Source organism: Chrysemys picta, chromosome 1 (genome assembly GCF_011386835.1).
Source record: "Chrysemys picta bellii isolate R12L10 chromosome 1, ASM1138683v2, whole genome shotgun sequence".
NCBI lineage: Eukaryota > Metazoa > Chordata > Testudines > Emydidae > Chrysemys > Chrysemys picta.
In genome coordinates, this window is record NC_088791.1 from 327,413,520 (window position 1) to 327,434,265 (window position 20,746).

The following is a 20,746-nucleotide window of genomic DNA, read 5'->3' on the forward strand; positions in this document are numbered from 1 at the left end:
TTGAAACAGCGGAAGAGGACACCAGCCCTCTGCCCGCCCCAGCTCCAGACGCTCGGGGTGGCACAGGTGAAGACTCCACCTGGGAGTATCAGCCGCTGGACAGACTAAAGGGACTGTTTAGGAAAAGATAATGAAATCATCGTTAATATTTCTGTTTATGTATTTCCATAACTATTATAGTTGGGAAAATAGGTTTTTGCAGCTAGGGGAGACAATAGCAAACTCCTTTAATCTCAGTAATTGTTGGGTGTGTGGAGGCCCGGGAGAACTGGATGAATGGCCTTGGGTAGCCCAGCCGGTACAGCCCAAGTGGTGGCTCAGTAATTTAAGTATAGTCCACAATGGGACAGGAGTTTGGGCTGAGGATGGTAGTCCCTGGCGACTCTATTCCTCTGGAATAGGTATTCTGTGCCTTAATCGGACAAGGCGGGAGGGAGTGTACGTGGGGGAAAGCAAGTGCGATTGGACGCTATCCCCAGGTTTTGATTGCTATGACCCATATGTCGCCCATATGACTGTTCTAAATACCAAGGGCAATGGAACCATACCCATGTGAGGCTTACTGATAATAGCTGGGTAAAATGCTCCTATCAGCAACATACAGGCAAAGGCTGCGAGGCAGTAAGACAAGATAGGTTCTTCGATGTCTTAATTTTAAGTTGCCAACGAGACAATACCACTAGTAAGGACCACGTGGTACGGGGCTATCGATGGGCATGGCAACACCATAACGGAACCTGGACCTATTTCAGGCAATTCTGGTCTAGCTCCAATCAACCAGAATGGGGCTGCAATTGTGCCTGGAAGGTGGGGGCTGGGGCCTGGAAATGTAATTACTGCGATCCTAACGGTAAAACAACTGTTGTGGGGGGACCTTTAGGGACGGGTAATTATTTATATTTCGAACAACCAAAGGACTATGGGGCCTGGGATGGTCCCTTTGATAATGGAACCTGGGCCTTGAAAGGCCATTATTGGATCTGTGGGTCCCATGCCTACCGAAGATTGCCTCCAAATTGGTCAGGAGTATGTTACATCGGCTATATTAGACCCTTGTTCTTTCTATTACCCCAGATGCAAGGAAATAAATTGGGGATTAAGGTGTATGATGATTTAGTTAGGGAAAGGTGGTTCGTGGACTCCACCTTGGCCGCCGGAAGCTCCCAAACATGGGGAGCTCAGGAGTGGCCCCCTGAAAGAATCATACAACATTATGGACCGGCCACCTGGAACCTGAATGAGTTAATATCCGGAGCCAGGGAGCCTATTTATAACCTAAATCGAATAATTAGGTTACAGGCTGTTTTGGAAGTACTAACTAACCAAACAGCCGCGGCTCTCGACCTTTTGGCCGATCAATCAACCCAAATGAGGAATGCAATCTATCAGCACCATATAGTCCTTGATTATTTACTGGCAGAGGAAGGAGGAGTTTGTGCAAAATTAAATGAGTCTAATTGCTGTTTGCAAATCGATGATAATGGAAAAGCGGTGAAACAGCTAACAAAGGAAATGAGAAAGTTAGCCCATGTCCCGGTTCAAATCTGGGGAGGGTGGAATATGGACTGGTTTACTTCTTGGTTACCGCAACTAGGGTGGCTTCGAAAAGGTCTCCTCCTCTTTGTACTCTTTATTATAACCCTATTAGTCCTACCTTGCTTTGCTCCCTGTTTAGTTGTACTGATCCGGCGAGTAACTAATCAGATTGTATACCAACAAATGATGGCATTGTACCAGCCGGTGAAGGCTGAGGATTGGGGGCCGTAAACTCTCAAAATGTTTTTAAGGGGGGAGAATCTTGTTAGAGCAAAGGTCAACTACTCGCCTATTATCCCAGCTGCTCCCCACATGCACGTAGCCAGCTGCTTTCCGCATATATGTATAACAAGACAATCAGTCAAGGAAGTCAGACATATGTATTCTGAAGACCCCCAGAAGAATAATCAATCAAGGAAGTCCAACAAATGTATCCTATTTACCCCTAGAAAGGAATTTAAGGATTCCATAGGTTAGCAGAATGTATGCACGCTAAGTTGTTTGTTACTGGGTATAAAAAGACCTGCTTTGCGCTTGTAAGGTGTGTCTCTCTCTCTGGCATTAGTCGAGGAGAGCACCCGCTCAGCTGACTGATCAATAAAGAACTTGAAGCCATCGTTTAGACTCCCGTGCCTCCTTGGGGTAATTGGGTAGCTCCAGGGGGAAACGAGCCCATTTGGCTAACAATACCAGCTGCCAACTAGACATGTAGCCATTGATCACTACCCGTTGAGCCCAACGATCTAGCCAGCTTTCTATCCACCTTATATCCATCCTTCACCAGTCCAATTTTTGTTAATTATTTTCCTACTGAAATTCTGATTTTCATATTTCAGCTGTTTCATCCAAATCTGCTTGCAAAAAAAAGTGCATGCACAATTGTTGTGCTTACCCATGCAAGTTAGTATTTGTACATTCAACAGGCTTATTACACTCATAACTGGACAAGGTGTGTGTGTGTACAGCTCCCTGATTTGATCACGCAATCCTGGTAACTGTGCGTGCAAGTTAGGTGTGCTTTTGGATTGACCGTTGTCCTTGAAAATCGGGCCCTAAACCTCTATGAAAATGCGTAGTATTTATTACGTGTGAATTACAACTCTGACAAATAACTGACTGCCTTTTTGTAGTTTATATATTGCTATTGTCTCACATTATTGATTATACTTTATAACAGTGATTTATAACCAATTTGATAGCAGTGCTTCTGTAGTCCTGAAAACAGTGTGGGTCAATTGCTAAGTGACTGTGCACTTAAACCCACTGCAGTACTTGCTTTTTTGGCCCATGCAATTAACTTACACAGCAGGTTACCCCAGCAATGGTAAATAATTTTTCTGTTAAATGCAAGATTTTAGAGTAAAGTCCTTCCTGACAAATATGGAAGATGTATATTTATTTGTATTGTTGTTTGTTCCATGGCATGAAGTAAATGGTTTCAGTTTTTATAAAATTATATTTATATTCACGGTGTACCTGATCATGCTAGTTATACCATTTGGTAGAATTGGCATGTCTGAAAGACACATAAAAATAGTATTCTGATATTTGTAACTGGGACAGGGCTTTGGAAATTTCAAGTGTGACCTCCACATTTTTAGTTTCAAGAGTCCAGCAAGTATATTGTAACATGTCACAGTGTGAGGTACTGACTTTGGGTGGGGTGGGGAAAGGCTAATGTTGACCGCAGAGAGTGTCATTGATAGGAATTGGGTTAGTATCCCTTTACATATTTTGTGAGCACTCTAGTGGCCCTCATTGTATTCTGTGTTTCAAAAGCCACCACAACCCAGACAGAACAGCAGTGCGTATATGTAGCTAGGCCTTGCATATTTGATATATTTAGAAAACACAGTTATTTGGACCTCCCTGTGCCCATGGGGTTCCTTCATATTATGTTTATTGGTAAAGAGCAAGATACATGACAGAATGGATAAGGGACTTGCCACTATGATAAATGGGTGACTGCTATTAAGCTCAGTTGATGGAGCTGTGTGTTTTGAGAGATGAAGAAACAGAGTTCTTGTTTGGGGTGAGTGGGTCATCGTGTCTGTTTAAAAAGCTTGTTTTTGGAATCTCCTGTGTTTAGTTACTCTTGTGCACATCTCTTTGTATCTAAGGACAGGTGCTTTATAAATGCAGACAGGTGATAGACACTGTTTGGACTTTGTAGTTTCAGCCAAAGAATATTCTTTATATACTTTATTCAGACTTTAGTAATAAAAAGATGTCCATCCAATGCTCAGGACAGATATGCAATGCTTAAAAATTATACAATAACAAATAGGATAAATGAAGAGGAAAAATAAGTCTCAGGCAAAGCAGGGACTTGAATGTGGTCTTCTACATTGCAAGTGAGTGCCGCAAACCTAGGCTATTTGGGAGCGGTGGAGGTGTGATTGCTGTCACTCTCTCCCCAATGCAGAATAGGATTTTTTTTTTTAATCTGACAGGATGGGAAAACTGTTTCCCTCTCAGATTTAGTCACAGAATCTCTTTGTAAGTTATCATAGTCTGACAGTACTAACGGAGTCGGAACTACATTCCGAGAGCATCCTCTTGAATTGCCATTGCACTGAGAACACTGACGCCTATGTTCTAATGAAACTATTTTTAATGTGCAGTAATTTCCCCATGTTATTGTTTACAAGGAACAACTTCAGGACAGTACTTTTCAGCGGTCTGTGGAAAGCTGTTCGGAGAGCTGCAAAGCTGTTCGGCACAAGAGTGAAGCATCTATCAGTCTTTGGTAGGGACATCTGCTGCTTGCTGTAACCCAGTCCAAGTCTATTTTAGGATTTCCATAAGATTTTTTTAATCTCAACCATCATGTTAAAGTGAGCTGATTTTCAGCTTGTTTCCTTAATAGTGGCCTAATATTACTTTTCATATAAACAAGTTACACAGAGTCTAGCTATGAGAGAGGAAGGATGGCCCAATGGGTATGGCACCAGTCTGAGACATGGGACACCTCAATACAACTCCCTGCTCTACCACTGGCTTCCTATCTGAGTCACTTAGTTTCTCAGTTCCCCATCTGTACAATGGGGTTATTAGCACTGCCCTCCCACACAGAGGCGCTGTGAGGATAAATGCATTAAAGATCATGAAGAGCTCAGATTCCTCAGTGATGGGGCCCATGTAAGTACCCCAGATAGCTGCCTCGAGGGCTGCGAAGGGCGGCATCCATAAGAGGGGCTCTAGCCTAGGAAGCGTTCCGCTGTGTGAAAAAGTTTCCGAGCCCTGGCTCTGCAGAATATAGTTTCTGTATGACAACACTACACATATTAAATAGCTGAAGGCACAACACACACACACCTGGATCAAAGCTCACCTTTGCTAGGGAATATATAACAGCCAACCCCCTCTATCTTACTCCTTGATCTGTATTCCTCTATTGACGCATTCAGTTTTATTACAACTTGCGGCAAGAGACACATTTGCAATACCGCCTAGCAAGTGCTGTATATTGGCATGATATTCCTGTGGAAATAGGTTTTGCTTCTGCAAGAATTCCAAACAAATCCGACATTAAATAGAGTTAATATTCATCATGTTGAGTTCTTTCACTTTTCTTGTGAAAGTAAAACATATTGCTGTAGGACTATAATTGTAAACATTTCTTCTTTCTTATAAGTCTTACTGGCAGGCCCAGATTAAAGAATTTTGGGACTATGCACTATGCAAATTGCCTTCCTCTTCCTTAAACTAGACAGACCATGTGATATACAAGACAATTGCCTCTCTAGGGAAAACTTCTGTGTGCTGCCCGCCTGCCCCCTTCTGCTCTCTAGAACAGAGGTTCTCAGTTGAGGGGGTTCTCCCCCTTAAGGGCAGCATCTGACTTTCTGGTAGGGCATGGCAAGCCTTCTGATAGTTTGGTGGCTATGGCAGAAGTGAAGGGGTCCAGCCCCTGGTCACAATGTCACTCATTCAGGTTTGGCCTGGCCACCTCTCCGTCATGAGAGGCAGCAGGGACAAACCTGAGTGAGTGGTGTTGCAACCTGGCATATGGGATCGCAGCACCACTCAGGTTTGGGGGGGAGTTTCCTGTGGTCAGTGGCCCCCCTGATGAGGGACCTGTGCACGGGCACCGACTGCACATTGGTTAATCCGGGCCTGATTATTGGCATGTTTTAAAAATGTAGGCCAAGATTTTGAAAAGTAACTAGTAATTTGGGGTGCCTGATTTGAAGTAATTCAGTTTAGCTGTAAAGGAAGGTAAGTGCGTAAGTGCCCTAGATAGAGACTGAGATTTTAAAAGCTATCTGTTTAGCCAGGGATCAGCAAACTTTGGCACGCGGCTTGCCAGGCCAAGCACCCTGGCGGGCCAGGCCAAGCACCCTGGCGGGCCAGGCCGGTTTGTTTACCTGCCTCGTTCACAGGTTCAGCCGATCGCGACTCCCAATGGATGTCCTAAGGACATCCCACTTAGATCTTACGCCTTTAGCCATCACCTTTCTCGGAGCAGGATCCTGCACTCTGCTTCCTCCAGACTGGGACATAGGCTACAGAATCTTGTAATTTACTATGATTATCCTTGCAGGTCTGACTTTAGTTCAGCACCTGCAGTCCTGTTCTCTCAGAGGCAATAACAGGGTTAACCAGTGACCAGCCAGTTTTCCTAAAGCAAAGTTATTCAGAACAAAAGCATTATAGAAAAAACATACCTTTAAAAGCAACGAAGACTATAGACTATAACAGAGTTCAAAAAAGAACTAGATAAGTTCATGGAGGACAGATCCATCAATGGCTATTAGCCAGGAGGGGCAGGGACGGTGTCCCTAGCCTCTGTTTGCCAGGAGCTGGGAATGGGCAACGGGGGATGGATCACTTGATGATTACTTGTTCTGTTCATTCCCTCTGGGGCACCTGGCATTGGCACTGCCGGAAGACAGGATACTGGGATAGATGGACCTTTGGTCTGACCCAGTATGGCCTCTCTTAATGAATTGAATATTTGCAGACTTACCAGGCAGACATCCATCATCCATATAGGGACTCTGGTATGGTAGGATTAAGTACTTCAGGGTCTGCCTTTCTTGGTCACAGTCTCAGGTCCATTGTTGAATCAAGGGTGAGCGGTATCACCGAACCCAAATGTTCAAAAGTCATTACTCAGATTTCCCACCCCCCGAGTCATAAGATAGGTCCAACAATAATTAGATAGATAGAGGTGGATTTTTTGGTCTGTCTTGACATTTGAACTCCCCCTGCCCATCCCCAGTATGTGTCACCAACTCTCCCAAAGTAACACGTGTGGTGATTTTAGCCTCTGTTTCAGAGCTCTCAGCCCCACATCGGCCCATCCCCCCAGCAATGAATTCTGCCCCCAATCTCCAAACCAGTCCTGCCCCCCCTCCCCCACCGCCCATCACAGCCCCACCTCTGCTCCTCCTGCGGTTCTTCACCCACATCTCCCAGACCCGGGGGATGCTGCAGCAGGGTCCCTCTCCCCCTTCCAGGTTGTGGGGCAGCTCCAGGGGCTCATCACCCCCCATGTCCCTTCCTGGGCTGGATGCTGCAGGGAGGCAGAGGCACGAAGCAGAGGTGCTGTCCTGCTCCTGTTGTTCACAGGAGGGGAGGAGGGACCCAGCTGAGCTGTTGGGCTCTTTCTGTTCCCTCCTCCCCTCCCTTTCTGTGAGAATGACTTCAGGTTACTATGGAGAGAGAGAAAGAGCTCTTCCTACGGCAGCTCTGATTGGTTGCTCAGCCCCAGGAGGTGGGAAAGTGAGGCAGACAGCCAATCAGAGAGGATTTCCCCTCAGGCAGGGCTCAAACAAATAAATTCACTGTAGGGCTGGAGACTCTGGCTCAGGGCCAGAGTGGTGTCAGCCCCAGCCAAAATCCCATCATTCATGAAAAAATGGTCAGAGTTAGCAACACTGAGCGAGCAACCCCCTGCCCCACATCAAGGAGGTCTTGTTTGGCAGACGTCTCTCTACTATCTAGACCAGTCTATACTATCGCCCCCAGGGTGACACTTCCCCAGACTTGTTATCTGCATTATGAATTTGATTAATTACTTCCCCAGTGACTTTAATTCCTTCAGGAAACCCTATGACTCCTCCACTGATCCAGGGATATAGTCACTAGCCTGCCCATAATAATACATATAACAGTTACAAAATTGATACACTAGTTTTTGAATATGCCAGGTGTCCATAGCATTAGTCAGAGGGAGTTTTGCTATTGACTTGGATGGGACCTTGTGTGGCTCATAAGGATTCTAATCTCAGCCACTGTGCTAGTCTATGCTCTGTTCTCTAAAGAAATAGCTAGTAAACTGTTTCAGAATGAGACAACCAAGAGGCACATGGTAGATAAAATGTGTAAGCAGAAACCCATGTATGTGTAAGGTATGAGCTAAACACTGAAGGTGTTTGCCAGAAGAGTGTACGTGAAAACCCCACCCACTGGCAGATATTCACTCATGCCTACCAAAATAAACAGCCTTTTACATTATAGCGTTAGTTACATAGATTTATAGCCACACCTAGTTCTTCCAGTTATAAGTGAGAACTGTTAAAGATGTCAAGGAGCCAACACAGTAGATAATCAAGTTGACTCCCCACCTCTGATCCAGAAAAGGCAGGAGACTGTCATTCAGGCCTGGTCTACACTACAAAGTTAGGTCAGTGTATGCCGCCCTGCATTGACCTAGTTGTTCATGTGTCTACACTTAATTTGTCTCCTACCAGTGTAAGTACCCCATTACAGCGATGCAGTAACACAACCTCCCTGAGTGGTGTTCAGCCATGAGTGATGTACTGAGGTTGATGCAGTGCGAATGTAGACACTGCGTTACTTATATTGACCCTAACAGTCCTCCAGCAGCTGTCCTATAATGCCTGACACTGACCACTCTGGTCACAATTGTGAACTCCATTGCCCAGGGGTCATGGAGACTGGAAGGCCCCCCTCCCCTTTAAATCCCTGCAAGTTTTTGAAATGCGTTTTCCTGATTGTCCAGCTTGGCGAGCACATCTAGCAGCTCTCCTTTGTTGTGTGCAACTGCCCAGTTGACCATGCCGGCTACACTCTCCAGATGTGCTCTAGCTTGGAATAGATAGGAGATATTGGATCTTCTGGGCCTGTGGGGAGAAGAGGCTTTGCAAGCACAGTTGTGGACAAGCTGTAGAAACATGGGCATCTATGAGCAGATTGCGTGGTGGATGCAGGAAAAGGGGTACAACAGGGACCAGCACTAGTGCTGCACGAAAGCAAAGGAACTATCAAAAACCTTCAGTTATTCTTCACTTGCAATTTAAACAAATCCATGATGAGATAACTGGCTCTGTGAATGAGGGGAAAGCAGTGAATGTGTTATTCCTTGACTTTAGCAAAGCTTTTGATACGGTCTCCCACAGTATTCTTGCCAGCAAGTTAAAGAAGTATGGGCTGGATGAATGGACCATAAGGTGGATAGAAAGCTGGCTAGATTGTCGAGCTCAACGGGTAGTGATCAATGGCTCCATGTCTAGTTGGCAGCCAGTATCAAGCGGAGTGCCCCAAAGGTTGGTCCTGGGGCCAGTTTTGTTCAATATCTTTATCAATGATCTGGAGGATGGCATGGACTGCACCCTCAGCAAGTTTGCAGATGACACTAAACTGGGAGGAGTGGTAGATACACTGGAGGGTAGGGATAGGATACAGAGGGACCTAGATAAATTAGAGGATTGGGCCAAAAGAAATCTGATGAGATTCAACAAGGACAAGTGCAGAGTCCTGCACTTAGGACGGAAGAATCCCAGGCACTGCTACAGACTAGGGACTGAATGGCTAGGCAGCAGTTCTGCAGAAAAGGACCTAGGGGTTACAGTGGATGAGAAGCTGGATATGAGTCAACAGTGTGCCCTTGTTGCCAAGAAAGCTAACGGCATTTTGTGCTGTATAAGTAGGAGGATTGCCAGCAGATCGAGGGACATGATCGTTCCCCTCTATTCGACATTGGTGAGGCCTCATCTGGAGTACTGTGTGCAGTTTTGGGCCCCACATTACAAGGATGTGGAAAAATTGGAAAGAGTCCAGCGGCAGCTAACAAAAATGATTAGGGGGCTGGAGCACATGACTTATGAGGAGAGGCTGAGGAAACTGGGATTGTTTAGTCTACAGAAGAGAAGAATGAGGGTGAATTTGATAGCTGCTTTCAACTACCTGAAAGGGGGTTCCAAAGAGGATGCATCTAGACTGTTCTCAGTGATAGCAGCTGACAGAACAAGGAGTAATGGTCTCAAGTTGTAGTGGGGGAAGTTTAGATTGGATATTAGGAAAACCTTTTTCACTAGGAGGGTGGTGAAGCACTGGAATGGGTTACCTAGGGAGGTGGTGGAATCTCCTTCCTTGGAGGTTTTTAAGGTCAGGCTTGACAAAGCCCTGGCTGGGATGATTTAGTTGGGGATTGGTCCTGCTTTGAGCAGGGGGTTGGACTAGATGACCTTCTGAGGTCCCTTCCAACCCTGATATTCTATGATTAACTGGATCAGGCGTACGAGAAGGCCAGGGAGGCCAACAGTCAATCTAGTGCCAAGCCACAAACCTGCTGCTTTTACAAAGAGCTGCATGCCATACATGGGGGAGACCCCACTACCACCCCACAGACCACCACGGATACCTCCAAGGAGACTGAGCCACAGGCTCCTGGGCTGAACAGCAAGGATACGGAGGGAGTGGAGGAGGCCTGGCTGATCTCACTGCTCCCAAGGGACTGGAGGGATTCTCAGGATGTGTGTGTGTTGGGGCATTAGGGAGTGGGGGGTTCTGGGTGGGGTGCTGGGCAGTTGTGGTGGGGCTATAGGGGGCGCTGGGCAGGGGTGGTGGTGTGCAGGGCACTGGGCATTTATGGTGGGGGGATTTTACGGGGGGGTGCTGGGCATAGCGGGTCCAGGGGGCACTGGGCATAGGGAGTCAGGGGGGCGTTGGGTGGGGGGGGGCTGTGTGGCACGGCATGGGCCTGCCCCCAAGGGGAAGTGGCATACTGACAGCACAGAGCCGGGCGGACCAGTGTGTGTCTGGCCATGCCATGCCCCATTGCCCCTGGCTGGCCTCTTGCTCTGGGAACTAACCTCCCCGCACCATGCTCCATTGCCCCCATGGGGGCCCACAAATATGTTTGGCGCCAGGCCCACAAAAGGTTAATCCAGCCCTGGGAGGAAGAGGAGGCGGATGGGGCACATGCTACAAGCCAGGACCTGTTTGACACTCTACCACAGTCCAGTCAGTCCTGGCAGTCAAGCACACGCGAGACCGATGCAGGGAAAGGAACCTTGGGTAAGTATATAAATTTATTTCGCATTACAGCGATGATGTCCCCTTCTTAACAGGACACAACCATTGACTTTTCTTTTAATTTACTCATACTAGAAGAGGTTGAATAGTCATCCTGGGGGATCCAGCCTACTTCTTGCTCCCTGGGCTCATGAAGTCATTCTATAACCACCTCAACAGCACCAGAGAATATCTCAACTACTGACTCAGCAGGTGTGGAATGACAGTTGAATGCACTTTTGGTAGATTGAAGGGATGCTGGTGTTGTTTACTCACAAAATTGGATGTCAGTGAAAAAAATATCCCAATGGCCATAGCTGCCTGTTGTGTCCTGCATAATATCTGTGAAGCAAAGCGGGAAAAGTTGCCACTGGGGTGGAGGGAAGAGGTAGCTTGGCTGTCTGCTGTGTTTAAACAGCTAGACACAAGGGCTATTAGAAGAGTTCAGCGTGGAGCTATATGGCTCAGGAAGATTTTGAAAGAGCACTTTAACAGTGAGCCAGAGTAATGTGGTATGGTGTAGTGTGCTCTACTTGACTCTGCTGTTTTGGGGCTTGTTAGGAATTGTGTGGTGATTCCTGTACTTTTATGATTATTAACCTGTGTTTGTCACTGATCCTATGAGTTGAAATAAATGCATGCTTTCAGAACTGCTAGGCACTCTGAAACATATGCTGTGAACTAATAAAGATGAATTATTTTCCAAACACTAGAATTTTATTCAATAGCACAGCCAGCACAAAAAAACCATCTGTGCAATTTAAAAGCAAATACATTAAAAACTTAATATACTAATGGAACAGAACTTAACAACATCCACTTTACCTACACATACCACAACCGTGGCTTTCACAGGTCAGTGTATGTGAAGCTGTGTTTGTCCTTAATGATCCAAGCAGTGGAGCGGTAGGGATAGGGCCCCTGATGCCATGTGGAATGTTGAGGGAATAAGGAGGTGCTGTAATGGAGTTCTTCATGGACTGCAAAGGGTGGCAAGTCCATGATTGTTGAACCTGCGGATCCAAAAGAACCTGCAGCATTTGTGTTTGCTGCCAGAGAAGTCCTATTATGTCCTGGTGCATCTCCCTCTCCTTTTCTTACTGGGAATCCTGGGCCTTTCTCCTATCTGTGCTTTCCTTCTCCAGGCTATCTGAAATGTTCACCCTCTGGCCTTTGCTCATGATCTGAGGCAGCACTGACTTGCAGGATCTCACTGAACATATCATCCTGAATCATCTTCTTTTTCCTCCTTATCTGGTTCTGGTGTTCTATGCGTGTGAAGGGGGAACCTCTCAAGGCTGCAATGGCAGTAGTAGCGCATAAAACATACAGAGGTACGATTGTCAGTATCGTCATAGCGGAAAGTGAAACTTAAGATTCAGAACTCCCCTTGCTTACTGGCACCACTCACAGCACCAGACTTGGTGAGTATGACCCACCAGGGGTGAGAGAAATGAGGAGGGAATTGCTTGGTTGCTTGAAACTATAAGTATAGGGCAATGGCAGTGAATAATGGCACCGTTAGACACAGACAGTTGCGCTTTTAGCTGATATCTCACTCCTAACGGTAACAAAGGCAGAGAAAACACAGCTGCTGCTGGTGTCCGGAAGCTGCCTGGGCCCACATGCTGCTGGCCTGTGTACTGCAATGGTACATGCTGAAGTTATCATTGACTGGCATGGTAAAGTCTTCAGGTTTCTCCCTTCAATTGAATGTCATCTTTTTGGATTATTTCTCTCCTTTCTTGCCCCTGATCTCTCAGCTTCCTTCCCCCCCCCCCATCCCCAAATCCACATATCCAGATCCCATAGCCAAAGCCACAACACCCATATTCAAGTGATAAATGGACGATGATCTGAAATGGGATTCACTGTTGCATGACCTCTATCATATCCCCCCTTAGTCTCCTCTTTTCCAAGCTGAAAAGTCCTAGCCTCTTTAACCTCTCCTCATATGAGACGCTCTCCAAACCCCTAATTCACTATTGCATGGTGAAATCTGTAAACAGTAGGGAAATCCACACGTGGTTTTCTTTGATAGAAGAATTTTTCCTAACTGTTGCTGAGGATGGATTCTAACTGCAGTTCCAATGGCAGGTGGCCATTGCTTTTTCTATACTCAAATCGGTCTGCTAAATCTCTTGTAAATTGTTTTAAAATTGTAGCAGTATAGCACATGAGCATGAATATCTCTTTGCCAAACTCCAGAAGAAGGAAATTCGAGCTGGAAAGGGAGGGATAGAACCTGTTTGCTAATTGTTTTTCTCTGGCCAGGGGCTCTATGTTTTTTGCCACCCCAAGCATGGCAGTCAGGCAGCCTTCAGTGGCACACCTGCAGGAGGTCCGCTGGTCACACGGATTCAGTGGCATTTCTGCGGGTGATCTGCCGGTCCCGCACCTTCAACGTACCCGCCACCGAATTGCCGCCGAAGCCGTGGGACTGGCGGACCTCCCGCAGGCATGCCGCCGAAGGCTGCCTGACTGCCGCCCTCAGGGCGACCAGCACGGCTTGCTGCGTTGGTGCCTGGAGTCACCCCAGTCTCTGGCAATTGGGATAGAGAAGAGGACACATTGAAATTCACCTGAAATGGCTGCTTTTAAAATGAATCAGTTGGGTGAGCATCTGATTTTTAAGAGAAAGTTGCATCTCCCCTACGGTGACCAGATGTCCCGGTTATATAGGGACAGTCCCGATATTTGAGGTTTTTTTTTAATATGGGCTCCTATTACCCCCCAACCCCGTCCCAATTTTTCACATTTGCTATCTGGTCACCCTAATCTCCCCACAACAGCACCCATCCCTCCATGGGAAGTACAAGCTAATCCAAGGGAAAATTGAAGCTTTTTGCTTGCGTAATTGTTTTCTCTTAGTCCTCAGGAGAAGCAGAGCCATCTAGCTATTGCACATGGAAAAGTCTATAAATTCATGGTTCCCAAACTGTGATTAGCAAAGAACTTACTGATGTTGCAAAAAAAAAAAGCTGTCTGGTCACATAGTGATGCCTCATCTTCCTCATTTCCAGCTGCTAAACTGTATTAAAAGAAGTTTAAAATACATGAACCTAATATTACATTCACATGTCTGCATTTGCTCTAGTTGCCACTGGGATGTGATCTGATCATGATTGAAAGAGGAAATGCCATTGTAATCACAGATGGAAGGAGAGGTGATAACTGAAACAATCTCTGTATTAAGATTGTATATGAAAAGCCTGAAAACTCCTGATTCTGTGTTTATGGAGAGGAAGGGTGGTTCAGGGTTAGAGTGCTAGGCTTGGGACAATCATGTTCAGTTTCTTCCTTTACCACAGACTTCCTTTGTGACGTTGGGTTAGTTGCTTAGTCTTTCAGTTCCCTATTTATAAAGTGGAATAATTACACTTCCCTACCTCAAAGGGGTGTTGTGAGGATAAATACATGAAAAGATTGTGAGGTAGTCAGATATTACCGTGATGGGACTACGTATGTACCTAAGATAGATAAACTGAAAACAAATCAGGAAGCAAAAATAACAGTTTCTCCGTTCATACAGTTAAATACAATCCATGATTTTAATATATATATATATAGCCAAGATTTCTAAAAGTAAATAGTGATTTTGGCTTCCTAACTTGAGCCACCTTAAAGGGGCCCAGTTTTCAGAGAATGCTGAGTATCCACCCTTAGGCTCCACCAAGGTGTCTCCAGTCGGGCACTCAAAGACTGAGGCACATAAAATCACTAGTCACTTAGGAAAATCTGTACCTCTGTTCCCTGTACCTTAAAGGAGGAATGCTACAGTATTGTTTAAGCCTGGCATTAGCCTGAAATCTGATCTGTTCCTGACCATTAGCCAGTCATGCTGATCACTCTAATACAATGTATGAACTGCCCTCACTATAAGTCATGCTTGCTTAGTACTGCATCAGCACTCACTGCCCAACCCCCCTTTGTTTTTCAGCCCAACGAGGAATATCTTTACTAGTCCCGCAACCCAACATAAATGCCACCGTGGCACAAAATATTCTCCTCTCTGTTGAATATTCTTGCAAAGGTATAGTCTCCATTGAGTGGAAGCATGTGTCGAGTTGGGGCACCAACAAAATTGTGGAGTGGAAACCAGGGAGTTATACTAACATATCCAAAAGTTACAAGGACCGAGTGAACACTTATGAAAACGGCTCTATACAGCTTCTGAATGTAGGCGTGAGAGATGCTGGCTATTATGTTGTCACCGTAACAGAAGAGTTGGGAACCAACATCTACGGCACCATCGTATTAAGTGTCTATGGTATGAACTAACCAGTAGTTCTTTTATTCTACCATTGAAATGCATATGTGCTCATGACCAACTTCATCATGTTATGTTTTTTCCCCCCTTAGAGATTATCTATGAAGATTTACATTTTGTAGCTGTCTTCTTTGCATTTCTCACTGCTGTGTCTGCAGTTTTAGTCTGCTGCATGTGGTTCTGTAATAAATCTGTGCATCTATTCCAGAATAAGAGAGACAAGCTCAAAGGTAATTTTCTGTGCGTGGACATCATGATGTAATGAGGTTTCCATGCCTAAATTATGAACATTTGTTCACTTGTGATTTGGTCCTGGGAGGTGCTGAGCATCGATACCTCCCCACTGACTTCAATGAGAGTTACTGATCATCAAGATCAAGCCTCTAATGTAGGCCAATGAAGAATGCTCGCTGTTGTTAAAAGTCCTACTTATAGAACAACTCTCGAATTGCAACTCTTCAGGCAACTTTTGTACTGGCTAAGTAACAAACCAAGATGATACTGGATTATGCTACAGAGAATATACTTCCTTGTCTATCCAGATCCTACCAAACCCTTCACTAGTTTCAGGCCATCTACCTTCTCAGTGTAGACCTTCCAGTGGCTTTTTCCTGTTGGTAAAAAGTCAATGTTTTTGCCTATCTGGGCACAGTTTGAACTTTTTAATTGTGACCAAGCAGGAAAAATAGACCTTTTACCAGACAAGTAAAGATAGTTTAAGTTCTGAGGCAGTGTGGTCCAAATCATCTTTTTTTTTTTAACTCTGCTGAAGTCAGTGAGTTATAGAAGGGATAAATTTGGTCCAGTGGGTCTTTTTCATCTCTTACCTCTATGCTTGTAAGACCCCAAAAGGTTTTCATACATACATGACATATTTCTGTGATTTTGTTGTAGCTAAAAACACTTTCATTGTGTGCACTGAATATACATTTCCATGGTTTACCTAAGATGAACATTTACTCAGCCTCTTAGGAGGGGGCCATTTTGTACAAGATATTCCCGTGGGTACAGATCCAGAAAACAGGATATTTGACTCAACAACAAACACAATTTGTTGTATCAGATCCAACCAATGATCCATCAGCTTCAGTACCTCACCCAGGGGAATGGTCTAAATAGAGCTCAGTTCTGAGATTTCACCCGTTTCCCCCATCTTCCATCAAGGCATTTGCAACCTAATGCTATTTTTGCTGTGAGTCCTGATTTAAGGAGTTTGTTCAGAGAAGGTCCCCGCCTCTAAAACCAGCCAGTGCTGACGTTCTGCTAGAGCCAGAGCTTTGTAAACTTCAGAGTAAAGTGCCACCCTTATCTGTCTGGTCAAACTTGGGAATGACAGTGTGTAGTCAGTCACAACAGGTTATGGTATCTTAGTGGTCTTCTGCTCTTTGAAGAAACCAGTATCATAGAGTCATAGAATCTCAGGGTTGGAAGGGACCTCAGGAGGTCATCTAGCCCAACCCCCTGCTCAAAGCAGGACCAATCCCCAGACAGCTTTTTACCCCAGTTCCCTAAATGGCTTCCTCAAGGATTGAACTCACAACCCTGGGATTTTAGCAGGTCTATGCTCAAACCACTGAGCTATCCCTTACGCTTTTAAACATGGTGAGGGGCACTGTATGTGGTTAACTAAAATATTTTTAAATACCTTTACTAAATTGAAAAAATCATTTACAATCCCCAGAGTAATCATATCTGAGCAAGTTTATACTAATGACAAAAGGTTCAGATATTAACATTAGGTGAATTGTTAATTTTGGAATGTTGGTCTTCTAATTGATTTTCAGATCAATAAATGTATCTTTCTATTTGCAGCAAGAACAGCTGAAGAGATAGAACTGCAAACCATTGAGTGTTAGCCAAGAACATTTCATAACAAATAACATTTCTACCTCAAGAAAAAATAATGGTAAAGGAAAGGGGGGAACCCACAAAAGGTAAAGTTTTTATACAATCTTTTTTTAACATGACTGATATAGAAACTTCCTGACTTGCAAATAAGACGTCAATTGGAGATGGAATCAGAGCTGCATGTATGGAGCCTCTTGCAAGTGTGAAGATTTCAGTTCTACCATTTACACTGGACAAGGTCAAAGTGAACAGAATGCTTACTTTGTTGAGCATGGAGACTGTTTATGGGCTATATCATAAGATCTTTAGCCTGTATCTCTCTCAAAAAAACAAACCAACCATGCTAGTTTGGCTACATAAAACCGGGAAATATAAAGAGGACTTGGTTAGGGTCTTAATGGACATTTGTTTTGCTAATGAGTATCCCAGCTAGTGCAAGTTTCCCATCACAAATAGGCAGCAGACTAGACCTCAGCATTCTTCAACATGCTGCAATTGTGCATTAATGTATTAAATTATTAATTTTAAAATAAATGAAGGACAGTATACTGTATACTGCATATTATGCTGCTATCTTCAGGCAAAAAGAATTTGCTGAAGCCTCTGAAGACTATTATAATTCATCATGAGACAAAAGTGAATTTGAGCCAAAGACCCCATGGTTGAAATTCCATCACTCAGTGTCTTTATGATTGTTTACATTGTTTCATGATATTAATGCACACTTAACATTCTTATGGAAAGTTCTTAAACAATGAACAATGCAAATGTACAGAAGGTGACACCATCAATAGACTATGATTAGAACAGTCAGAAAAGTTCTGGTGGGGTCAAAAAGTGACATGGAATTTAATCCAGAGAGGTACAGAGCACCATGGATTCCACAAACTCAGGCCAGGGAAGGATTGAGTCTATCTTGTATGGGAGAGCTGCTTAACAAGGTGGTGTTGTTTTTTCAGAATTTAAGTTTTAAATGACAGCAAAGCCTCCTTTGCTTTTATTTTTTGTAAGCAAATATTAAATGAACTAACGAATACTGGTCTGTAACTGTGTGCTGCACTTAAGGTTATTATATAAGTCTTCTGGGTGGAGTAATATTGGCTTTTTGAAACAGAAAGCACTAAAGTCTGTTTACTTAAGTAAGTTTGAAAGCATTAAGCTATAAATTATCTTGTTTTTGTAAAAAGAGATGAATATTATATTATGAAATAAACCTTGAAAATGAGACACACTGGATCAGTCTGTATCTGAACTGATATCTATAATCTTAAATACTTATATGGTCCTTATTATCCTAGTATCTAAGTGCCTCATGCTCTTTAATGTATTTATCCACACAACATTCCTGTGAGGTTGGGAAGTGCTATTATTCCCATTTTACAGATTGAAATCAATGGAAGCTAGGAACTTTTGAAAATCCCAGTAGGCACATATCCACTTCTTAAAGCACCTAAATACCTTTACAAAGCTGGCCTTAAGTAACTTGCCCAAGGTCACATTGGAGGGTTGTCATAGAATAGGGACTTGAAGCCAGGTCTTTCAAATGCTGGACTAGTGTCCTAACCACTAGACAAAACTTCCTTTCATGTTAGATTTTATCATCCTAATAAAACATCACAAAAGAATGTCATAAGTTTCAGGGGAGTTGCTGTGGTCTGCAGAGATGGCACCTGAAACACATGAAAGAATGCATTCAAAATGTAACCTGCTAAGCAACTTGGGGGGGGGGGGGGGGAAGAGGAGGGAAAACAACAACATGTTGTAACATTATGCAGTCCTACCACCATACAGCGTAAGGACGGGTCTGGATGTAAGCAGACCTTCAAGCAACACCCAAGTGCTATAGGAAGTATTGTTGAGGATTCAGGAAGCGGGAATTTTCCCCATTAGTGTTGAATCAACATGCCAGTATGGAGCGGGGAGGAAGATTATGCTACTTGAGATGCCAACTTTCAGATGAAGCATGAACTTTAAGTTTACCTAAGTGCATTCATGAAAAATCCCATGCCATTTTCTGTAAGAATGGGGGTGGGGGGAAAGGGGGTACAGGAGGAAGTCTTACTATTCTAGCCAGATTCCAATTCAGGTTATTACATTTTGCCTGCTCCCTGAAGTTCCAACTGGACTTAGTATCCACCACTTGCTATTGTGCTGCTCTGTGTTTCATTAATGGATAATGTGATTCCAAATCTTCCTGAGAGCAGCACTGTGACACCTTAATATCGGTAAAGCAAGACAATCACTACTGAAGTCTTCAGTATTTGTTACTTTTAGAACCCATTTCACAAATATATTTGCATAATTTATAGGTGAAAATCACAGAATCAATAAAATACAAAATGTACTTGAATGATAAAATTGCTCTACATTTTTGTGTTGTGGACATTCCTACTGCCTCTTCTCTTAAAGCTAAGTAGAGGAATAACTATAAAATGGACTACAAATTTTGGCCAACAAGAAAGTATCGGAGCCATAAAAGAAAAACATAGATAAGCTTTATAAAGATTTAACTACCTGTGTCTGGCAGGCTATATTGCATTAATTTCCTCACTGGCACCCACTGAGTACGTATCATATCCTGGGGGCATCATACGGATTCCTTTGTCTCTCATATCTGCTACAGTAGGCTGCAAGGATGTAGACAAGCATTATTACTTCAGAGATGTAATGCCTAGAGCTTTATCCCCTGAAAAAAGAAAAGTGGACCTGAAATTTATTCTTGCAGAAAGTACACAATACATTGGGAAAATCTTTGACTATGAGAAAAAAAACAACAACATATGGCACAGAAAGGAATTGGGTTTTGGTCTGTTTGTATAGCACCCTTCCTCACAAAGTGCTTTACAGTGACTATGTATACATACAGCATAATATTGATAACGTTACAAGACACAGAACAGCCTACAGTTTTTGTTGTGTGAACATTTTGGTTGTTTTTGTGGCTTTATCCTTAAAGATTTAAGCCTTAAATGTGAAGTCAATCACTAAGGCAATCCAAGTGCATATAGTTGGACTTACGTTTGACATCAGCGAACAAAACATAAAATAAGAAACTGGTACTATCATACAGGAAATACCAAAATGTCATCTCATCGACTGATATTTGCCCTCTTAACAATTACAGGGAATATTCAGCAAATGCTTATATGTAAAGTAATGCACTAAGAAAGGCTATTTGCATCTATACCTTTGAGTTACAATACTAAAAACGCTAAGAGGAAGTGTTAAAAAGGGACAATTTGAAAATTTAAAATGCATTATAACAGCATGAAAACTTTTCACAATTTTGCATTTTTTTCAGTTTGGTTAATGAAATATTGATTTGGTGTCTCTCCCCTCTACTATTCAATTTCGCTTATAGGTGCCGTCATCCACTTCCAGATTCTAATGCACTAGCTGAATACTACAGTGGGTGGGTTCTAAACAGCACAGGAATATTTAAAGAGTAGTTGCAGTAGTTTATAAAAAATAGTAGCATTTTTACTGTGTATCTTACAAGAATACTACATTTTAATCCAAATTTAACCTGTCGGTCTCCCTTTATGGAGAGACCCATTTATGAAATAAAAGATTTTTTCCACATGTACCATCATTGCCAGTAAGGTTGGGCAAAGCTAAACAATCCTGGAATTACATCTCACATGCTAATGGTGGGATAATTAAGATATTTATAGTTTTATGGTTAAATAGTTGGGGGGTTCAGTAATTGAAAGGTGTGATATATACTAACGTAGCTACCACTGCACACTAACGGCAAGATTTCTGCTTGGAATATTTCAACCTATCTGGGGGAATTAAGAAACCTTCCATTAAAACATCCACTTC

The 20,746-nt window shown here is 43.6% G+C and overlaps 1 protein-coding gene across 1 annotated transcript in view; it reads left to right on the top strand.

Moving 5' to 3' along the window:
* VSTM5 (V-set and transmembrane domain containing 5) overlaps window positions 1–18,153 on the top strand; it is a 29,812-nt gene extending 11,659 nt beyond the window's left edge. The window contains exons 2-4 of the mRNA XM_024110876.3: window positions 14,744–15,073; window positions 15,166–15,303; window positions 16,886–18,153. Coding sequence (XP_023966644.3) covers window positions 14,744–15,073; window positions 15,166–15,303; window positions 16,886–16,929 — 512 coding nt within the window. The 3' untranslated portion in view covers window positions 16,930–18,153. The remainder of the gene's footprint in view (window positions 1–14,743; window positions 15,074–15,165; window positions 15,304–16,885) is intronic.
* Window positions 18,154–20,746: the final 2,593 nt, after the last annotated feature.